At 42.3% G+C, this 20,097-nt stretch overlaps 1 protein-coding gene across 1 annotated transcript in view; it reads left to right on the forward strand.

The window, feature by feature from the left end:
* LOC115093118 (sodium/hydrogen exchanger 2-like) overlaps positions 1-20,097 on the forward strand; it is a 161,704-nt gene that overhangs the window by 90,084 nt on the left and 51,523 nt on the right. Inside the window, exons 4-5 of the mRNA XM_029604834.1 lie at positions 10,252-10,469; positions 11,836-12,038. Coding sequence (XP_029460694.1) covers positions 10,252-10,469; positions 11,836-12,038 — 421 coding nt within the window. The remainder of the gene's footprint in view (positions 1-10,251; positions 10,470-11,835; positions 12,039-20,097) is intronic.

Genomic DNA, 20,097 nt, shown 5'->3' on the forward strand with positions numbered 1-20,097 from the left:
TGCTATTTCCTCTCCCAATGATTCATGCACAAAACCCCCCCTAAAGCTCAAATGATGTTTTATGGCATAAAAGATTTTTTATGCACACATAAACGTGCTTTGTGCTTGATTTTGAGGCCAAAAATCATGAGTCCCAGAGACTACCTTTTCCCCAAGCTAGAATTTGTGCGCAGCAGCCTCTGCATTTCTGTGTCAACGTTCAGGTTTTTTAAAACTCCTAATGCATTAGCCTTCCATTAGCTTACTACATTGGGAGGTTGGTTTTTTTTTAAGCTGGTGTGTTAATCTATGCTGAATTTCATCGCAGAGTTGTAACACTGCCTCTCAGTGACTGCACCAAAGCAGTTGTGCGGGGATGGCCCTGCGCTTGCCATCTCTTTGCAAGGCAAGGCCTTTGGCCAGCTTCAGGAGCACTAGATCTGGGTTGGTGCGATTGGCCCGCCCCCTCTTGATGATGTCACCTTCGCCTGGCTTAAAGCTCTGGACCCGAGGCCGGAGGCACTGTGCTGGAGCAGCACATGCACTTGTTGTGTGCCGAAGAAACATAACAAGGGAAGCGTGTCCCTTTTGTGCGTCCCTTTTGTCAGGTTTTGTTTTTTTTCTTGTTAGCATAATGTTCCTAAGTAGATCGGCCTTGGATTCTCTATGGAAGCACCAATTGCTGTGGTTAGTGGCTTGGTCATTATGCTGGTCTGCCTGGGAGGTCTTGCGTGTCTAGGTTGGATACTGGAATTATTTCTTAGTGAAAGACATGTGAGGTTGTTCCTTCCAGTGTTATGCCATTGCTGATTTTGTTGTTTAATGTGCAAGCAATTAAGATAAAAGTTCCAGTCATGGTGGATATGGTGAAAGTTAAAAAAACAAAAACAAATCTGTGTTGTATCACAGAATCGTGGCTTTGTGATGCTTTTTTTGATGAGACAGAACAATGTGCTGGGGAACCAGATCTTTTCACCACCTAGATTGGAGAATAGGGGCTGTGGTTTGATAATTCCGATAAAATCCTCCTTGAATATTAACTCTGTTTAATGAAGACTAGGGTGTGTGTTCGATTTATGCTCCTCTTACTTTTTTTTTTTAAATCATTGCCCATCTTCTCCGATTGGTTTTGCTTTCCTTCAATGCTGATATGAAGAATGTGATTATTTTAGGTGATTTAATCTTACCTGTTGATGTCATTCCTTTATCCAATAGTTATGAGGTTATGTTAAATACTGCATTAGGTTGGTCTCAAATAATACATAGGCATGGTCGCACAACCTTGTTTTTGAAAATGGAGTCTTTTTTTAAAATCATATAGTTATAATTGCATGGAAGTACCTTGGTCACGTCATTTTGTAATCAAAATGAATTCATTTTTCTCACAGTCTTCTGTGTTGGAGAAATCATCTTCAGTCAGCGTTATGAAGCATGCACATTTTGAAGTGGATCAACTCTGGGATGAATGGATCCCGAGATTATCTGAGGGTGAGATTTATGATTCTGAAAATGCAGCCTTGATGTGGAGTCAGTTGTTACAGACTGCTTTGAATGTTTTTGATCCTCTAAAGATGCAAGTTTCCACCTTAGGAGTCACCATTCAGGAAAAGGATCCTAGGCATCATCGTTGATAATATGTTGAAATCTTCTCAGTTTGAAGCAGCAGCCAAGAAAGTAAATAGAATGTTAGGAATTATTAGGAAAGGAATGGAGAATGAAACAGGGAATATCAGAATGCCTTTGTATCACTTCATGGTGCGACCTCATCTTGAGTATTATGTGCAGTTCTGGTCACCACATCTCAAAAAAGATACAGCAGAATTAGAAAACGTACACAGAAGGGTGACCTAAATGATAAAAGGGATGGAACAATTTCCCTATGAGGAGAGGCTAAAAAGGTTAGGGTTCTTCAGCTTGGAGATGGCTGAGGAGAGATAACGATAAAAGTCTATAAAATAATGAGTGGAGTGGAATGGTAATCACAAATCAGTTGTTTACGCTTTCAAAAAGTGCCAAGACTAAGGGATAAGCAGCATGGAATCTTATCAACTTTTTGGGATCCTGCTAGGTTCAAAGATCAGGGGACACCAAGGAGGTTACGAAGTTCTGCATTTAAAACTAATAAGAGAAAATATTTTTTTACTCAATGCATAAATAAGATCTAGAATTCGTTGCCAGAGGATGTGGTGAAAGCTATTAGAGTAGCTCCATTTAAAAAAGGTTTGGACAAGTTCCTGGGGGAAAAGTCCATTAACCATTATTGAGTTGCAGAAATCTACTTCTTATTCTTGGGATAAGCAGCTTGGAATCTGTCTACCCCTTGGGATCCTACCAGGTACTTGTGACCTGGCTTGGCCACTGTTGGAAACAGGATATTGGGCTTCATGGACCTTTGGTCTGACTCAGAAAGGCAAGCCTTATGTTCTTAAAGAGGTTATTCAAAAACGAAACATTGTCTGCCCTGGTTTGGTAGGAATTTGCTAGCTGATAAGCGACAGCGGTGGCACAAGTCTAAATCTCCTTGTACAACGTTACTTAGAAACTCTGGAAGAGTTTAGACAAAAAGCGGATGATTTAAAGAAGCAGTATTTTGCATCATGTATTCAAGCTGCCACAAATGAAGCTCGCAAATTATTTCAGATTGCTAAATCGTTGACTTTGCCTTTGGATTATAGGACAAAGGTGAAATCTTATTTTAGTTCTGTGGTTTTTGGTCAGGATTTTGTGGATAAGATTTGTGTGCTGAAAGCTCAATTTGATTCTAATTTCCCCTTAAGTTTTGAGGGTGAAGAGATTGGAATGTTGGAGCACTGTAATACAGTTTCATCTGCTGAGATCATTAAAATCATTGAGAATATGAAGAATAATGTTGGCCCCATGATTGAGTGTTCCAATGTCCCTATTAAGCTTTTTCAGACAGATTTGGTTGGTTTCTTGATGAAACCAAGGGACATGTGCCTGATCCTTTGAAACTGGCAGCAAAACAACCAAGAAGCCTAATCTCGATTTTTTTCTAAGTTGGCTATCGTCCTATATCAAATCTTTCTATTTTAGCCAAGTGTAATGGTATTGGCTGCTGTATGGTCCTCCTGCCTGCAGGGGCCCCAGTGGGCTAGATTCTGACCTGCGCAGCCTTGCCATGTCTTAAAGGCTGCCTCATTCCCAGCTCCCTACCTCATCATTGAGTTTCTCTGAATTCCTGTTGTGGCTACCCTTGCAATTTACCTCAGCCTTGTCTAGGTCCCTGTCTTGACTCCTGTTCCTGCTTGTCTACCTGCCTTGTCACTGTATTCCTGCCTCCATTCTTGACTTTGCCTTCTTCCCGCCTTAGACTAAATTCTCATGGTAGACCCAGCTGACCTTCAACGTTGCTTTGCTTGCTGCCTGCCCTGACCTCAGCTTGTTTCCTCATCTCTGTTTGAACTCTGCCAGCCTTGAACTTAGACTGCCTTGCCTGTGTCCTGCCTGAATAGCCCTATTCCTGTGCGGCACTCTTGCCTGTTTATTATTCTTGTGTTTGCCTTGTCTTGTGTGGCCTTCCAGTGGCCCTCTTGCCTTGTTTGTCTGATTCCCACTTTGTATTATACTCTGTTTCTGTTAAGTCCTGCCCTTGTTTTGCCCTGTGCTCTGTGTTCTCCTGGCCTTTCTCGCCCCCCCCCCCCCCTTTTCTCTGTTCTGCTGTTGCATTCCCTTGTCTCTTGTTTTGTGGATGCCTTCTAGGATCCTATAGCCTGCCCATCCTTATTGAGTGTCCTCCTGTGGCCTGTATTCCTGTGTTCCAGTACACCTCCAGTTAAATCCTGCCGGCTACCAGAACCTGCAGGCTCAACCCAAGGGGAGAGGTGGTTGGTCAGGCAGAAGACCCTACTTTGTTCTGTGCTGCTCCTGCTGCAGGGTTACCTGTAACCTGCCCTGTGCCATCCCTGACCTAAAGGTTACCTAAATCGGCTTCTGTGGCCGTGACACAAGGTTTTGGAGAAGGTAGTTCTGAATCAGTTACATGCTTTCCTTGAAGAACAATCTTTATTAGATTATATTGTTTGGTTTCAGAGCCTCCCATAACACTGAATGATTGCCTTTATCTAGCTTTGGCATTTTTCGCAGAGGATTTGACTCAGGCAAGAGCTTTTTCTCAGTTATGTTTGATTTGTCCTCAGCATTTGACTAGGAATGTGCAAAGCCCGAACCTTTTGGTTCAGGCTTTGTTTTCGGCCCACCTTGGGAAATATATTTCCCGCGGTTTGGGCCTTTGAAATTCGAGCGGACCCGAATTTCGATTAGTACGCATTAACTCCCCGTTAGTCCATGCTAACATTTTAATGTTAGTGCACACTAACAGGAATTAGCATGCACTAACTCCCGTTAGTGTGCACTAATCCTAAAACAAATTTTTCCTGAAATTTCAGGAAAGGTTTGTTCGGGTTTCGAGGTCCTAAACGAAATTGCCTAATTTGTCCTAAACGAATGCACATCCCTATTTGATACCATCAACCACTCTATCATGCTGAAAATCTGAACCAGATTGGTATCAGCACTACGGTATTTAAATGATTTGAATCATTTATGAGCAGATGATCCCAAAATGGAGTTGTTGGTGATTTAAAATGTCCCTCATTGCCGCTATCTACCAGCATTCCTGAAGGGTTGGCATGACCTGCAACCCTTTTTAATATTTACATTTTTCCTGTTTTTAGGATGTTGGAAGACTTAATTCTTTGTTATTGCCGTTATGCCCAATGACATCCAATACTTTTTTCTAATACAAGACAAAATAGCAGACACTTTTGATAAAGCTTCCCATTTCTTACATGTTCTGAGCAAGGGGGTGCCTGAAAATAAGCTTGAGTTAAATATGAATAAGACTGAGATGCTGTACCTTGCCTGCCTTCTTACATGTAGATGGAATGTAGATTCCCATCTGCAGGCAGACTCTCAATTTAGGAGTGATTATGGAAATGACCCTGGTTTTGTGACCTCAGGTTTTTATAAACTCTGCTGCTTTGGTAGTTAAGACCTTTTCTCTGTGTGTGAACTAAGGAATATTTTGCATACCCTTTTTGTTTCATTGTAAGACTACTGTAATTTATTGTATGTGGGTCTTCCCATATGCATGCGTTACAACTGATACAGAACGCCATGGCACATTTTATGTCAAAAACAGCAATTCATAAATGCGTATTTCCTATCCTGGACAGGTTGCAATGGTTGCTGATCCTGTGGAGGGTCAAGTTTTAAATCCTGCTTTTGGCTTTTAAAGTCATTTATGGTTTAACCCCAGTTTACTTTAATTGTCTTTAGGGATGAATCATCCAGCATGTTGTTTGAGATCTGCCTCTCGAAGCCTGCATGATGTTCCTTCTGTCAAACAGGTTCAACTTTCTGAATCACAGGAGCACCTTTTTTTATGTGAAGGCACCTTGGTTGTGGAATGTGCTCCCTTGTTATATTTTGGAAGCTGGTGAACGCCTACCTGTTTAAACAGGCCTTGTAAAACCAATGATCACCTGGGGCTGTGTGTTGTTTAATCAGTTTCAATATTTTATCATTTTCATTTGTTTAATTACTTGATTAGATTGTATATGATATTTGATTTTATTGTCTGTATATGAGGCTTTTAGTTGTTGATGATTTTGTATGTTATGTTTATTTGTATTATTTCATGGATGCTTTTATTGTAAATCGCCGAGGAGTGTTAATAGAGTGGTATGAGAAATACTGAAATAAATTAAATTATATTACCCTATCTGTGTGGTAAGTTACAGTCTCAACTTTCAGAGTGCCAGAAGACAACCCCAAAGGCCAGATCGCCGGAAATATGCACAAATAAAATCAGTAAGCGCCACCACTAAGAAGTGGCAAACTCAAGAAAATTAAGTCCAAAAAAATCAGCAAGATATTTAACATATATATACCCAATTTATACTCATTCCAGTCACTTCCTACCTGATGTTACCAACTAGGGATGTGAATCGGGCTTCTGACGATTGAAAATATCGTATGATATTTTCAAAATCGTCAGAAATCGGGGGCTCCCCGAAACCGATAGGAAAACACCACAAAATTGTTCTTGGGGGTTCGCTTATCGTTTTGGGGGAGGGCATGGAAAACGGCACACGAAAATAACCCCTAAACCCACCCCGACCCTTTAAAATTAATCCCTTAGCTTCCCCCACCATCCCGACCCCTTCAAAAAACTTTTTACAGGTACCTGGTGGTCCAGTGGGGGTCCCGGGAGCGATCTCTCGCTCTCGGGCCGTCGACTGCCACTAATAAAAATGGTGCCGATGGCCTTTGTCCTTACCATGTGACAGGGTATCCGTGCCATTGGCCAGCCCCTGTCACATGGTAGGAGCACTGGATGGCCCACGCCATTTTTAAAGATGGCGCCGGCCATCCAGTGCTCTCTCCTTGAGCCTAGCTTTAGGAAAAGACTGAATTGCAAATGTGTATAAATAGATAAATAAATAAATAAGCAAGCAACCTCTAAGAGACAGAAAAAAAAATGCTACCAAGAGGCAGCCATCTTTTGGTAATGGAGATCTATCTAGCAATGATCTTTTATTTGCTTTTTCTCTTTGTAACCTTGGAATTACATGTTATAATTTCAGTGGCTCTGGACTTGGCAAAATACTGTGTTTAGGTAATAAGTTGTTAATTAACTGCTTAATTGTTATAGTAGTTGATTGACTGTAGGAGCAATCGAATAACTTTTTTCCTTTGGTTGCTTTTCGTGTCTCTGCAATCATTTCTATCGGTAAGGGATGGATTAACAAAAAATCATTAACAAAAGGTAATTAACTAAAAATACGAATAGTGTCAGGCAAGTCACTATGGCAGCCTTGAGCTCCAATGTGTCTTATCATTCGTAGCTTTGAAAATTGGACTTTGTTATAAAGCTGTAAAATATAGCTGGGGAAGGCAATTTTCAAACCCATTTCCATAAGTAAAATGGCATTTTACCCATAGAATTGGAAAGTTTAAAAATGTGTGGGGGTAAAAGCACAAGCATAGTTCCACGAGATGCATATTTTTACCAGCATTGTATGGAGGCATAACTGGGGCGGTTTAGATTGGGGAGAAAACACACACACACAGACTTTTGGATTTGCAGAACTATACGCTTTGTTTTGGTCAGAAAAAAGCAGAGGTCCAGATCATAGTGGGTACTTTCTTCTTTGGTAGGTATAAGCCCCACCTTCCTTGAAGGTCACCTCCCCAATCCTGGGGAGCCTTGGAGAGGCTGTATCAGGGCGGGGGAAACATTCAGAATCTCCTTCCTCACCTGAGGAGGTCTCCTAGGCACCAAAACTCCTCAATGTCCTTTCTCCCGGACTTTTTCCCAATGGGCTTGGGAGAGCTCTCGGATATTCCTTCTCCTCCCTTGCTTTCCTTTCTCTTGGAGCACCACTGGGAATGGCACCTTAAACCTCTCCCAAGCATACCACCGGCTTGGGCCTTCCAAACTCCTTCCTCAGCGACCAGCCCCTTTATACATAAATTTCCCAAATAAGGCATACACTAGAGGAAGGGCAACGCCACCCTAACAGATCTCACACCCCTTGTCCTGTAAGTGACCTCCCTCTGCCGGAACATTCTACTTTCCAGAATAGATCAACCTTTTAACCCCAACACTCTGTTAGATTGTCTACAAAATCTGCTACTTTCTGGTACACGGGCGCCATCTAATGACCATCAGGGTCACATATACATGTGAAACTGGTACAAAGACAGTGGGTAAAAAGTATCTGTGGACTTTGCAGCTGCAACTTTCAAAGCCATTTATGTGCCTAAAATAAACATTTATGTGCCTAAACAGCTTGTTATAAAATTGCCTGGAATTTGTGCAAACAAAAATACTTCTATGCACCCAAAAATAGGCACTGCAGGAGGCGGGATTTACCCTCCTACTCTTAATTTTTGCTCATACTTTTTAAATTAGGACACACAAGTTATACCCAGCAAAGAGCTGGAATAGTTTTGTTCAGATTACTTTTGTGCATGTTTTTAAGGATAATATTCAGAACCAACTTTGTGAACATAAGTAAGCTTTAAAAATTCGATTAATTTATGCATGCAGGCAACGTATAAGGATAAACATCCCAGCCTAAAGTTAATCAGCTACATATAGCCAGATAACTTAAAAACCTGACTATGTCTGAATATAGCTGGTTAGGTTTTTAAGTTATCCAGCCTTTTATGACCAGATAACCTGCTGCTTACCCAGATATCTTCTAAAGATACCTAGGTAAGTGTCAATCTTGTTAAAGAAAAAAAAAAAGACACCATTGCAGGCCTCCAGGCCCGATTCCTACTCGGCCAGCACTAATAATAAACTCCCTGACTCCCTGGCAGAGCAGAGCAGGCCAGGCTCCCCCCCCCCCCCCCCCCCCCCCGATACCACTAGATTTAAAAAAAACGTGATTGACCAGCTTTGGTCCTCCAGCCCTCCCCCCTCCCTCCCTGATAGATATTTTTAAAAAATAGTGCCTCCTCGGCACCCTCAAACCCCTCGCTCCCATGCTGGCATCCCCCCCAAGGTCTCCCACCTACCCTGTACCTTTAAATAGGCCTTATGTGGCCCAGGACCACAGGCCTCGGTGGTGCCAAGCACTTCCAGTGTAGCTATTAGCAGCTGCACGGGAAATGTAAGGTTTTGGCACAGCTGGAGGGATGGAGGGTGCCGAGGAGGAACTAGTTTTATATTTACCGAGAAGAGAGAGGGGGAAAGGCTCCGGGGCTGGAGCCAGTCAATGACATTTTATGACAGTTTATGACATTTAGTGGCATTTGAGGTGGGTCCTGGCCTACTGGGGAGTTTATTAATAGTGGTGGTGTGGTGGAAATAAAGCTGGGAGGCCCGCTATGCTGGGCTGGTTTTTTTTTTTTGGTTTTTTTTTTCAGAATTGCCACTTACCCGGATACCTATTGAAGATATTCTGGTAGGAGGTAGGTTATCCGGCTAATCTAGCTGGATATACCTGCCATTTGGCTAAGTTAACCAGATATCTTACATCCTTCCTGGAATGCCCCTTTCTTTATCTGACTAAATTATAGCCAGATAACTATTTATCAGGCTAAAATGTAGCCGGATAAGTGGCTGAATATACCACGTTTGCCATTTAGACGGAAAACTTTTGAGTTATTCATCTAAATGGCTTTTCAATATGAACCTAATAACTTGCGAGTTTTGTTTCAAAATTACCCAACCTGTGTCTAATCATCTAATGTTGCTTGCCAAGGATGAAACTGGAATAGAAGTCTACCCATGCAACGTAATGTAATATCAAAACGCTGAGTCAAAAAATACCCGTTAACTTCTGATGTGTGAAGACAAAGGAGAGGATTTTTATTCAAGAGCACTTGGATTAGAGTGGTGAAGGGAGATAATCAGTGTGAAACAGAAAGCTTTCCTGTTTGTCTTGACATTTGGCTTCTCTGAATGCATGCATAATTCAATTATTAGTGCTGACAGTTGTTCATTTGCTAAATGGAAATGGAGAGGATGAGTTTATTAGTGCACAGTAAACTCTGGCTGCAAGAAGTCGAACTATGTCTTTTTTTTAATTTCAGACCTGATGGTTTTTTTTTTTAATGCAAAATGAGTGATAGTTTTTTTGAGGCCATAGTAGCTTGGTAGCCAAAGGCTGGACCATAACATATTGCAAATACGTTCAGGTGAAAACCATGAACAGTAGATTTTTCCAGCCCACACCTTTCAAGAAGCTGAATATTATCTATTAGGATTGTTATGCAATCCATAATTTTGCAAGGCAATCAGAAGGCACTTTTTCAAATATGTGCCTTGGTTGCAGGCCCATGTGTACTTTTCAGGGGCAAAGTTAGCACCGGTGCCGCCCAGTGCTTCCCGTTGCGGCACGGGATAAAAGTACCCATGCTGTGAAAGCTCACACGTGCTTTCACCCAGGGAGGGGGTGAGCAGCTTTCAGCTGACTATTTTACCCAAGTACCTGCTTAGTTATCTGGCTAAAATAATTTGAAATTGGGCTTCCCCGTGCATGAGAGCAAGTCTCTGCAACAGGAAATCAACTGGGGAAAAGATACTGTGGCTCCTTCTGAGGGGGGATGGTGTGTGTGTGAGAGACTAATCAACCCTCCTCTCCCCCAAATATCCCATTACGATGATAGATTTGATATAACTATGATCAATTAAAAACCCATTTTGATGTCATTAAAATATATATATATACACACACCAGTTCCAATGTTGTCATGGTGGATAGCCATAATGAGAGAGAATGTTTTTCTTCATAGGATAACAACTTGTGCCATGACCATGAATAAGTATGTAGAGGAGAATGTTTCCCAGAAATCCTATACTACAATAAAGTATTTCATGAAGATGCTGAGTAGCGTCAGCGAGACGCTGATCTTTATCTTCATGGGAGTGTCGACGGTTGGAAATAACCACGAGTGGAACTGGGCCTTTGTGTGCTTCACCCTGCTCTTCTGCTTGATCTGGCGTGCGTTGGGTAAGAACGGGGATGGCCTGTACTTGTTTTAGGATACGGATTTTCATTCAAGCTGCTTTATTACACCCTGGAAAAACACAGTTCCAGAGGACAGAGAGTACCTTTGTAATAAGATAGAGCATTAGATAAAGGTTGCACCTTACCATCTGCTTCAGTGACTATGACAGTTACTATGCTCTTATAATGGATTTATTATCCTCAAGGGTCAAGATGTTCTTTCTTATTACAAGGGCGAAAATTCAAACAGAGGCAAAGAACATGAAGGATAGAAATATACGAGAAGCTCAATTAATATTGGTGGGGTTGCGGAGTAGCTTGTTGTCTGGGAATGGGAACAAACCCATTGTTAAACTTGTTAACTCCACTGGAAGTTACATTTGTTAGTTATATGATTCAGTTACTGTGGTGCTGCTCACCCCTACACACATGCAGATTTTACTTTTGCAGTTTACCTTATTAAAACTTTAGTTCATCTTTGTTTCAATATCTGTAGCTATTTGCAGCTCCATTGAAACTTTTATCTTACAATTGTTCATGGTTAAAATCATGGCTTAAAAAAAAAAAAAAAAAAAAGTTAAACATGCGAAGAACAATTTTCAATTTCTCTGCAGACCTCTGAAAGACCCATGATTTTTCTCTTTGAAAATTTGCAGCAAATGGGTGATGCAGGTACCCTGATGCCTGTGCGCTTTGCATCTGCTTCATATACATGTGAAAGAGCACACAGATTTCAAAATGCAGTCTCTGCACTAACCTTGCCCCTTCTTTTCACATAAGCACACGTATTTTACTCGCACTGAGAGGCCAGGGGGGCTCCAAGGGGCTTTTTACATGTGGAAACTTGTTTACCCAACTAATAACTTTTGAATATTGCCTTCACAGTAAGTCTCGAATTGCATTTGGCCTGAAAATTAGTTTGGCTAAAATAAAATGCTCTTGCCATCTTGAAACCGATGTTATTATTTAGCACACAATACATGGGGAATATTCTAAGCCTTCCATTGCTTTGCAGCTTATACTATTTCATCTTAATTCTGTGCCCAATTTTCTTTTATTTGCTAAGGGCTTCTCAACCTCTTCACATGAACCTAGAATGACTTAAATTGCAATTCAGTAAAAATATTCTCAATTCAGCACATTTTCCCAGTTTATTCTTTATTAACTGACTGCATAGACCAGTCTAATTCGAGACAATATATATTGTATATATAAAGAAATAAATCCACTCATTAGTTATGCAGCCATGTTAAAATATCTTTCTCTAAAATTAATGTGAGCAAAACATGCTATATCAGTAATAATATTACAGCTGACAAAGTTGTCTACCAGTTTCTGCTTTCTAAATGAGGTTGTTTTCTTCCAACAGGAGTATTTGTCCTGACTCAGGCTATTAACTGGTTCCGAACTATACCTCTTACATTTAAAGACCAGTTCATTATTGCCTATGGAGGACTTCGTGGAGCCATCTGTTTCTCCCTAGTATTTCTTCTACCTGATTCAGTGTTTCCTAGAAAGAATCTCTTCATCACTTCTGCTATCGTGGTGATATTTTTTACAGTGTTTTTTCAGGTATAAACTAACAATTTTGTAAGGAATTTCTCTGTTCCTCTCTCAGCCTTGTGGCACTACAATTCATGGTGTAGTCGAGTTGGTACTAACTAGGGATGTTCAATGAAATTGCCTAATTCGGAATGGTTTGGGAGAACCAAAAAATGATTGGATTCTGAAATTTTGGAAAAAAATTCATTTTCGGGATAGTGCGCACTAACGGGGGTTACTGCGTGCTAACTTCCGTTAGTGCGCGCTAGCTCTGCCACGTTAGTGCGCACTATCAGGAGTTAGTGCACATTAACGGGAGTTAGCGTGCACTAAACCAAAAATTGAGGCCCCCGAAAAAGAAAAACCCTAACCGCGGGAAAAACAAAATTGCCACCGGGGGGGGGGGGGAAACTGAAGCGAAGCCCGACACAAAATTCTAACCCGAAGCACATCTCTAAACAGACTAAAACTCCTAAGAAATCCATCTGAGCCAATATTGACAAGTTGGTGATAAGGAAAAAACTAGGAGCAGATAAAGGGAGCATGAGCCAATGTCGCCACAAGCAGTGGCAGTGCTTCCAGGCTGCCATGATTCTGTGGCCATCATGAGGGGAAAACGTATATTTACATTTAAAAACCTGCCACACAATCAATATACCTGAAGCTTCCTTACCTCTTAAGTCAGTCATTTGAAGAACACTGCAGGGTGCCTGCCTTCAGTCTCAGCCATCTCTCTGCTCCTTCTCCAGAACCAGCCCCTCCTTGCAAACAGCCTGCAAAGACAGGAGGGGAGGGGGCCTGAGGGTGAGGCTGGAGTAGACAGAGGCACTCTGTTCCCTAATCCAGCCCCCTCCACACCCCTTTCCTAAAGGGATCAAGAGGGGGGAGGGCAGGGTGAAGCTGGAGTTGTCAGCACTTGCATATGTGGTTAACCATACATGAGCTAAGACTTGGATGTGCTTTGGAAATTTGCAACTACCGGTGTCCCACAGCTGGCAGAGAGGGCATAAGTTTAAAATCATGGAAGCTTTGATGGCTGGCACAAATGCTGACAAGTTTCAAACTTGTTCTTTTCTGGGTCTCTTACCATGTGCCCAATATATGTGCACAGAGGGGCAGATTTTAAAAGCCCCTCCCTGCGCGTAAATCCAGCTGGATTTACATGCGCAGGGAGGGTTATGCGCGCCGAGCCTATTTTGCATAGGCCCGGAGACACGTGCAAGCCCCGGGACGCACGTATGACCCGGGGCTTGAAAAAAGGGGCGGGGTGTGGGCAGTCTGGGACGGGGGCGTGGGCAGAGGCCTTCATAGGGGCAAGGGGATCACGCGCCAGCACTCGGCCGGCGCGCACAACCTATTCCTGCTCGGAGGCAGGCGCAACTTGTAGAATAAAGGTCATAGGGGTTTTTAGGTAGGGCTGGGAGGCAGGTTAGATAGGGGAAGAGAGGGGCAGGTGGGGGGGGCAGCCTCGGAGGGAAGAGGGAAAGCCATCAGGGCTCCCCTAGGGCTCGGCGCGCGCAAGGTGCACAAGTGTTCACCCCCTTGCATGCGCCGACCCCGCATTTTATAACATGCGCGTGGCTGCGCGCACATGTTATAAAATCGGGCATAGATTTGTGCACGCCAGGTTGCACACACAAATCTATGTCCACACATAGGTATTAAAATCCGGCCCATATTTTTCTGTGCAATTAACAGCATGACAAACTGCTCACACTGAGGGCATTTTTACCATACATAAGCTTATGCACTCAGGAAGACAATGACTTTTCAAGAAAATGTAAAAAGCATAATTGCACTATTACAATTCAAAATAAAAGTAGTATTTCACAGTTTTTATAATTTATGTCTTAACATGATTAACTGTTGATTTTTGTACTTTGTAAATTTTGTATTTGTATATAGTTTGAATATTGTTTAAAAACAATGTGAAAGGTTTTTAATAAAAAAAAAATTGAGTACTTTGCATAGTCAGAGATTATGCCAATTTGCCACATAATTGCTGCAGAATTTGAAAAATCTGCCACAAAATTTAACTCATGCCATAGAATATATCATAGGAAACTGTGACCATATGGTCGCAAGATTAGAACCAATAAGCTACAGTTCCCCAGAAATTTGGCAATTGTATCATAATATAATCACATTTAATTTAAGCACTGAAGGCAGAACATCAAAGAAACTGATTTAACTTTAAAAAGAGACAATGATAAAATAAGAAAATAAGAAAAAAATTAAAAGACATGGTTGCAAAATTTAAAAGTTTGCATGTAGCACCATCTTGAAAGCTCAGACTAAATGTATTTCATGCACTAATTAAGAAAGAAAAAACCAAAGGACTGCTAGCATGATATAAGTGGTAAGATGAAAGAGGCTATTAAAGCCAAAGGACATCTTTTAAAAATTGTAAGGTGACTCCAAGTGAAGAAAATAGGAACGAGCATAAACACTGGGAAATCAGATGTAAAGCATCAATAAGGCAGACAAAAAGAGATTTTGAAAAGAAGATTGCTGGAGAGACAACTCAGGTATATTCAAAGCAAGCAGCCTGTGAGTGAGTTAGTTGGATTTATTTATTTGGTTTTATATACCAATGTTCTTAATCAATCACATCGGTGTACATCAATAAATATCACAACTTAAAATACATTATAAAACACAAAATAAAATACATCGACCTAAAATAGCTTATAACATACAAAATCAATAAAGTAGTCTAACATACAGTAAGATTACAAAATGAAGCCTAACATTTAATAATAGCAATGCAATAAAAGCCAGTTTAAGATCTTTAAATTCTTTTTTCAAAATCTGTTTTCTTTCTCCAACTGCTGGCTTGGACAATTGTCACACTCTCATCTTCTTTTCCAAATGCTTGTCTGACAGCCATGTTTTCAGGTTGGGTTTTTTTTAAGTTGAAAAAATGGGTTCCAATCTTAACTCTATTGGCATCAAATTCTATAATTTTGGCCTGGCTAGAGATAAAGCTCTCTCTCTCTCTCTCGTACCTTATTGAGTCTCGCTGTTTTCAAGGATGGGATGGTTAAGTCCCTTCTGCCCTGATCGGAACATGAATGTGTAGTAAAGCATTTAACCATTCTATATTCTTACTATTCAGTGATTTATGGATTCTACACAATGCTTTGCATTGTAGATTATGGGAAGCCAGTGAAGTTCTTTTAAAACAGGTGTGATATGATCATATTTTTTAGTCCAAGTCAAAACTCTGGCAGCTGCATTTTGCAGTAATTGAAGAGGTCTAATGGATGACAGAGGCAAACCCAATAAAAGCGCATTGCAATAGTCCAGTTTTGAAAAAATCAGAGATTGCAATTCAATTCTAAAATCACAGAAAATTAAAAGTGCTTTTTTTTTTTAAGTTGAGGTATATGTATTATCACATTTCATTGTTTTAAACTGGCAGATTTCTTTCTCACATACATACCACATACATCCACACAGAAGCTCCATTCCTTTCTCACATCACAGACACACAGAAGCGCCATTCCTTTCTCACATACACAGCACATACACACACACATAAGCAGCATTCCTTTCTCACATACACACCACAAACACACACACAGAAGCACCATTCCTTTCTCACACACACACACACACATAAGCAGCATTCCTTTCTCACATACACACCTCAAACACACACACAGAAGCACCATTCCTTTCTCACACACACACACACACAGAAGCGCCATTCCTTTCTCACATACACAGCACATACACACACACAGAAGCGCCATTCCTTTCTCACATACACAGCACATACACACACACAGAAGCGCCATTCCTTTCTCACATACACAGCACATACACACACACAGAAGCACCATTCCATTCTCACATACACACCACATACACACACAGAAAGAAGATCGGCGCAGCCGGTCTAGCTGATCACGTGGCCAAAGAAAGGAAGATCGGTACAGTCGGAAACCAGGCGTCGAGACTTAGGGGGCGCCGTGGCAGGCAGCCAGCCCCCGACTCGCCCTGCCTCCCCTCCAGAGACACCCTCCTGACACCCCCTGGTGGTCCAGTGGAGGGCCCGGGAGCAATCTGCCGCTCCCGGGGCCTTAGCTGCCACTAAAAAAATGGCGCCAGTGGCCGTTGGCCCCTACCATGTGAGAGGGGCTACCGGTGCCATTGGTTGGCCCCTGTCACATGGTAGGGGCTAAAGGTCACCGGCACCATTTTGCTTAGTGGCAGCCAAAGCCCCAGGAGCGGTAGATTGCTCTCGGGCCCTCCACTGGACCACCAGGGGGTGTCACTGGAGGGGAGGCAGGGCGAGTCGGGGGCTGGCTGCCTGCCACGGCGCCCCCTAAGAAAGAAGCAGTGAGGAAAGGCATTAAAAGAGGAAGGTGAATAGAGATAATGTCTTTCTCTTCCATCAGCTCAACCCTCTTCTATCCCATTTTACTGAGAATTGAAGGGAAGAGGAAAGTGAATGATGAGAACTTACCCATCCCCTAGGTCAGTCCCCCTTTCCGTTCCTAGGGGGAAGGGGGGTAGCTGAGCTGACGAAAGGGGGAATTCTCATTCAGCCTCCTCTTCATTCCCCTTCACATAGCTCTGCTCCCCTTCCCTTCTCACTGAGAAGAAAGGGAGTGAATGAGTGAGCAGGATGAGAAGGGAGTGGCGTTGGGAGAGAGAGAGGGAAGGGGAAGGGAGGAGGTGTGTGTGTGAGAAAAGGAAGGGTGAAGGTGTGGGTAAGATGGAGGGTAGGGATAGAGAAGGAAGAGAGGAAATGTGGAAGAGGGAGAGGGAGGGGAGAGAGAAGGAAAGGAGGAAGTGTGGGAGGGAAGAGAGGAGGAATAGGGGGAAGAGAGGAGGTGTGAGGGAGCAGTGAGAAAGGAAGGAGATGTGAGGGATATGAAAAGAAAGTGAGGAAGTGTAGGGAAGAAAGGGGAGGAGAAGGTGGTGTGAGGGGCGGGAAGGACAAAGAAAAGGTTGAGTGAGAAGGAAGGGGTGAGCGAGTCAGCTGGTTTTGAAATACTTTTTAGCAATCAATCAATATTATGATTGGTATTTTATATTTCTTGATTATATTGTTTGCTTTATGAGGAATGGCAACGTTTTCTACTGTTGCACTGCCCCCAGAGCTCCGATTGGAAGCCTGCACCCAAAAATTCAAAAAAGGGCGAAAGACTTGGCTCTAAACAAGCCTACCCGGACTTGGACTCCTCTTTTCTCCCCCCTCCCCCTTCTCTTTGACGCCCTTTGCCCTCCCTCCCCTCCCTGCCCGTTTGCCTTGGCCATGTGTTACCTCGTTTCATTGTACAACTTGATATTATTCACATGTCTGCTTTCATCCCCTCCCCGTCACCCCGCCATGTTATTATTGCTTCCTCTGCTAGTTTGTACACGGTGCTACCTTGTATATAGCAGTGCTCATTACCTTTACTGTACATTTGTATATTATGCGCATTACTACTTCAACTACCTTTGCTCTTTCACTGCAACGTTCTGTTCATGTGTTAGTTACTTCCTGTCCTTTTTTCACCCTCCCCCACAGTGCATTTTGATTCCTCGCTGCTCCCCTTTCACCTGACCCCTGTTATATTGTATTTTCTCTTCAGTTTTATGTAAACCGATATGATTTACCCTCGAATATTGGTATAGAGAAGCCAATAAATAAATAAATAAATACTGAGCTGGCTTCCTGCGGTTTCCAGTATAGTTTCCGTCTGCGATCTATTTGAACTTTATGGTCTCTTTATTCTGTATTTGGTAAGGGTTTGTTTATGTTCTGCCTGTGTGACCGAGATGAGGTATTCTGCTACTGTGTAATTTATGTGTAGGGGGGTCTATCGCAGCCTGGCTTGTTCTGTTTTCCTAATATTGGTGTATGCGTGTTTAGGGCCTGCTGTAATATTTACAGTATGGCTTTTTCATAGGCAGGGTTGTTGCTGTTTTGAGCACTGGCAGTTGGAGCTGTTTTTGGTATGGGAGGTTTATTGTATTGTAACTTGTAATTCTGTTTACTCATGGCTTTCTGAGGGCCAAGCTCACACCTAACGCATTTCATAATAGGCCTAATACCGCATGGGTTCCAAGTGCCATTTTTTTGCAGGGTTTTCTGGTTGGCACCACAACAGTGCATGTAAATATATAATCTATATGTTATGTGATGATTTTACCTCAGAGATTGCACTTTGTCCTGCTTCATGTAAAATCTGTTAATATATATGCATAATTTTTAATTGTGTTTGGGGAGGGCTGGGGGCAGGAGTTGTGCGCAAGGCTGTGCGGTTCACTAGGGCACCTAATACCCTTGCACCAGCCCTGAGAGTCACACACTCAGCCACATCATTCAGCCACCTCCAATTTCCCTAGGGGGCAAATGCCTGGGAAGGTTGGGAGGCAGGTGATAGGGTTCCTGTCAGCTTCCTAAAAATATCATTATCAATATCTACCACTCTGCTGGGTATCCGGACCCCGCATCCTCCCTTTCCCTAGCATTTCAAATAGCCAAAAGAGCTATTCGCCAAGGGGGATCCCCCTTTTTTGCTGATTTGACCTATGCCGGCCCGTGCTTGGTGGGATGCACTCTCCTTCCTTGCCTCAGGCAGCAGATAGTTTTGAACCACCCCTGTGGCTGATCTTGAACCAGGGTCTGTTTACTTTGGGACTAAGTACAGAGCCACAGACTGGCTCAACAGGACTAAGATCAGATATCATATAACTTGCTGTATGGCCCCGGATTGGTCCTCGGCGGATTCAAAAGGAGTGCTGATGATACACCTGGGAGGTGTCCCCAGCATTTAGATAGCATGGAGGCCAAACAGAGGTGTGGGATCCTGGATGTGCTTGGTGTGCTTTAATGTTATGCTGTGCTACTATGTCTGGAAGATTGTACATTGTCTGTAACCAGAAATCTTGTCTTCATTTGTGCTGTGTGCTATTACTGGATAAAATCTACCGTGTAAAGACCCAGACTATTCCTGGACTGGAAGTAAGATTTTTTTTCCACTTGTGATGTACTATTTACGTTTTGCCTGCAGTGCGTAGATTGTACCCGGCATGGGCGTTAGATATTGAAGAAACACCTACAGACAGAATGTGGTCTCATTTAAGGTTAATTTCCACCCGCATTTCACTATCTTCCAGTTTGACTCAAACCTCTTTTTTTTTATTATGCATAGAGCAGAATGGAGCCCTTGGAAATTACACCGTGCTGGCCTCATCTCAACCCATTCGTGCTGGTCTTGCCTGGCTCCCAAGGCAACTTTGAAACATGTGATTTTTTTTCATGCTCCTTTTTGGCAACAGATTTGGCTCATCGTTTCCTTAATACTGACCCTTACTCATCTTCTCAGTTATGCTTTGATTTTTCTTAACGGTGCCAATTTTTCTTTAAATCTTCCTTTTCCTCACAAGAAATTACTAGATTTTTTTGATAATTGTAGTGTTACACTGTATTATGTCTAACTGGAAGCGCAGGGACTTGCTTTCGCATCACCTATGGTGGAATTCGGTTTGTATGTACTACAAATATGAGAAGGCTATGGCTAATAAATGTCACAGACTTTCTAAATGGTCATTGGTGTGGAAGCCTTTAGATGAATATGCCTTTTCCTTAATTTCACCTCCTGGTAATGGTTCACGGTTTGGTCTCCGCAGATAGTATCCTGGATTTCCTTCTCTTCTCTTCTCTTTTCTTCTTTCTCCCTTTCTTCTTTATTCTCTTTCTTGTCCCTTCTTTCTATTTTTCATAAACATTGGATAAGACAGGCTAAGAGAGAATTTGAAAAGAAGTTGGCCATAGAGGCAAAAACTCACAGTAAAAACTTTTTTAAATATATCCGAAGCAGAAAGCCTGTGAGGGAGTCAGTTGGACCGTTAGATGATCGAGGCATTAAAGGGGCACTTAGAGAAGATAAGGCCATCACGGAAAGATTAAATGATGTCTTTTCTTTGGTGTTTACTGAAGAGGATGTTGGGGAGGTACCCGTACAAGAGAAGGTTTTCATGAGTAATGATTCAGATGGACTGAACCAAATCACGGTGAACCTAAAAGATGTGGTAGACCTGATTGACAAACTTAAGAGTAGTAAATCACCTGGGCCGGATGGTA

This window comes from Rhinatrema bivittatum, chromosome 5, assembly GCF_901001135.1.
Source record: "Rhinatrema bivittatum chromosome 5, aRhiBiv1.1, whole genome shotgun sequence".
Classification (NCBI taxonomy): domain Eukaryota; kingdom Metazoa; phylum Chordata; class Amphibia; order Gymnophiona; family Rhinatrematidae; genus Rhinatrema; species Rhinatrema bivittatum.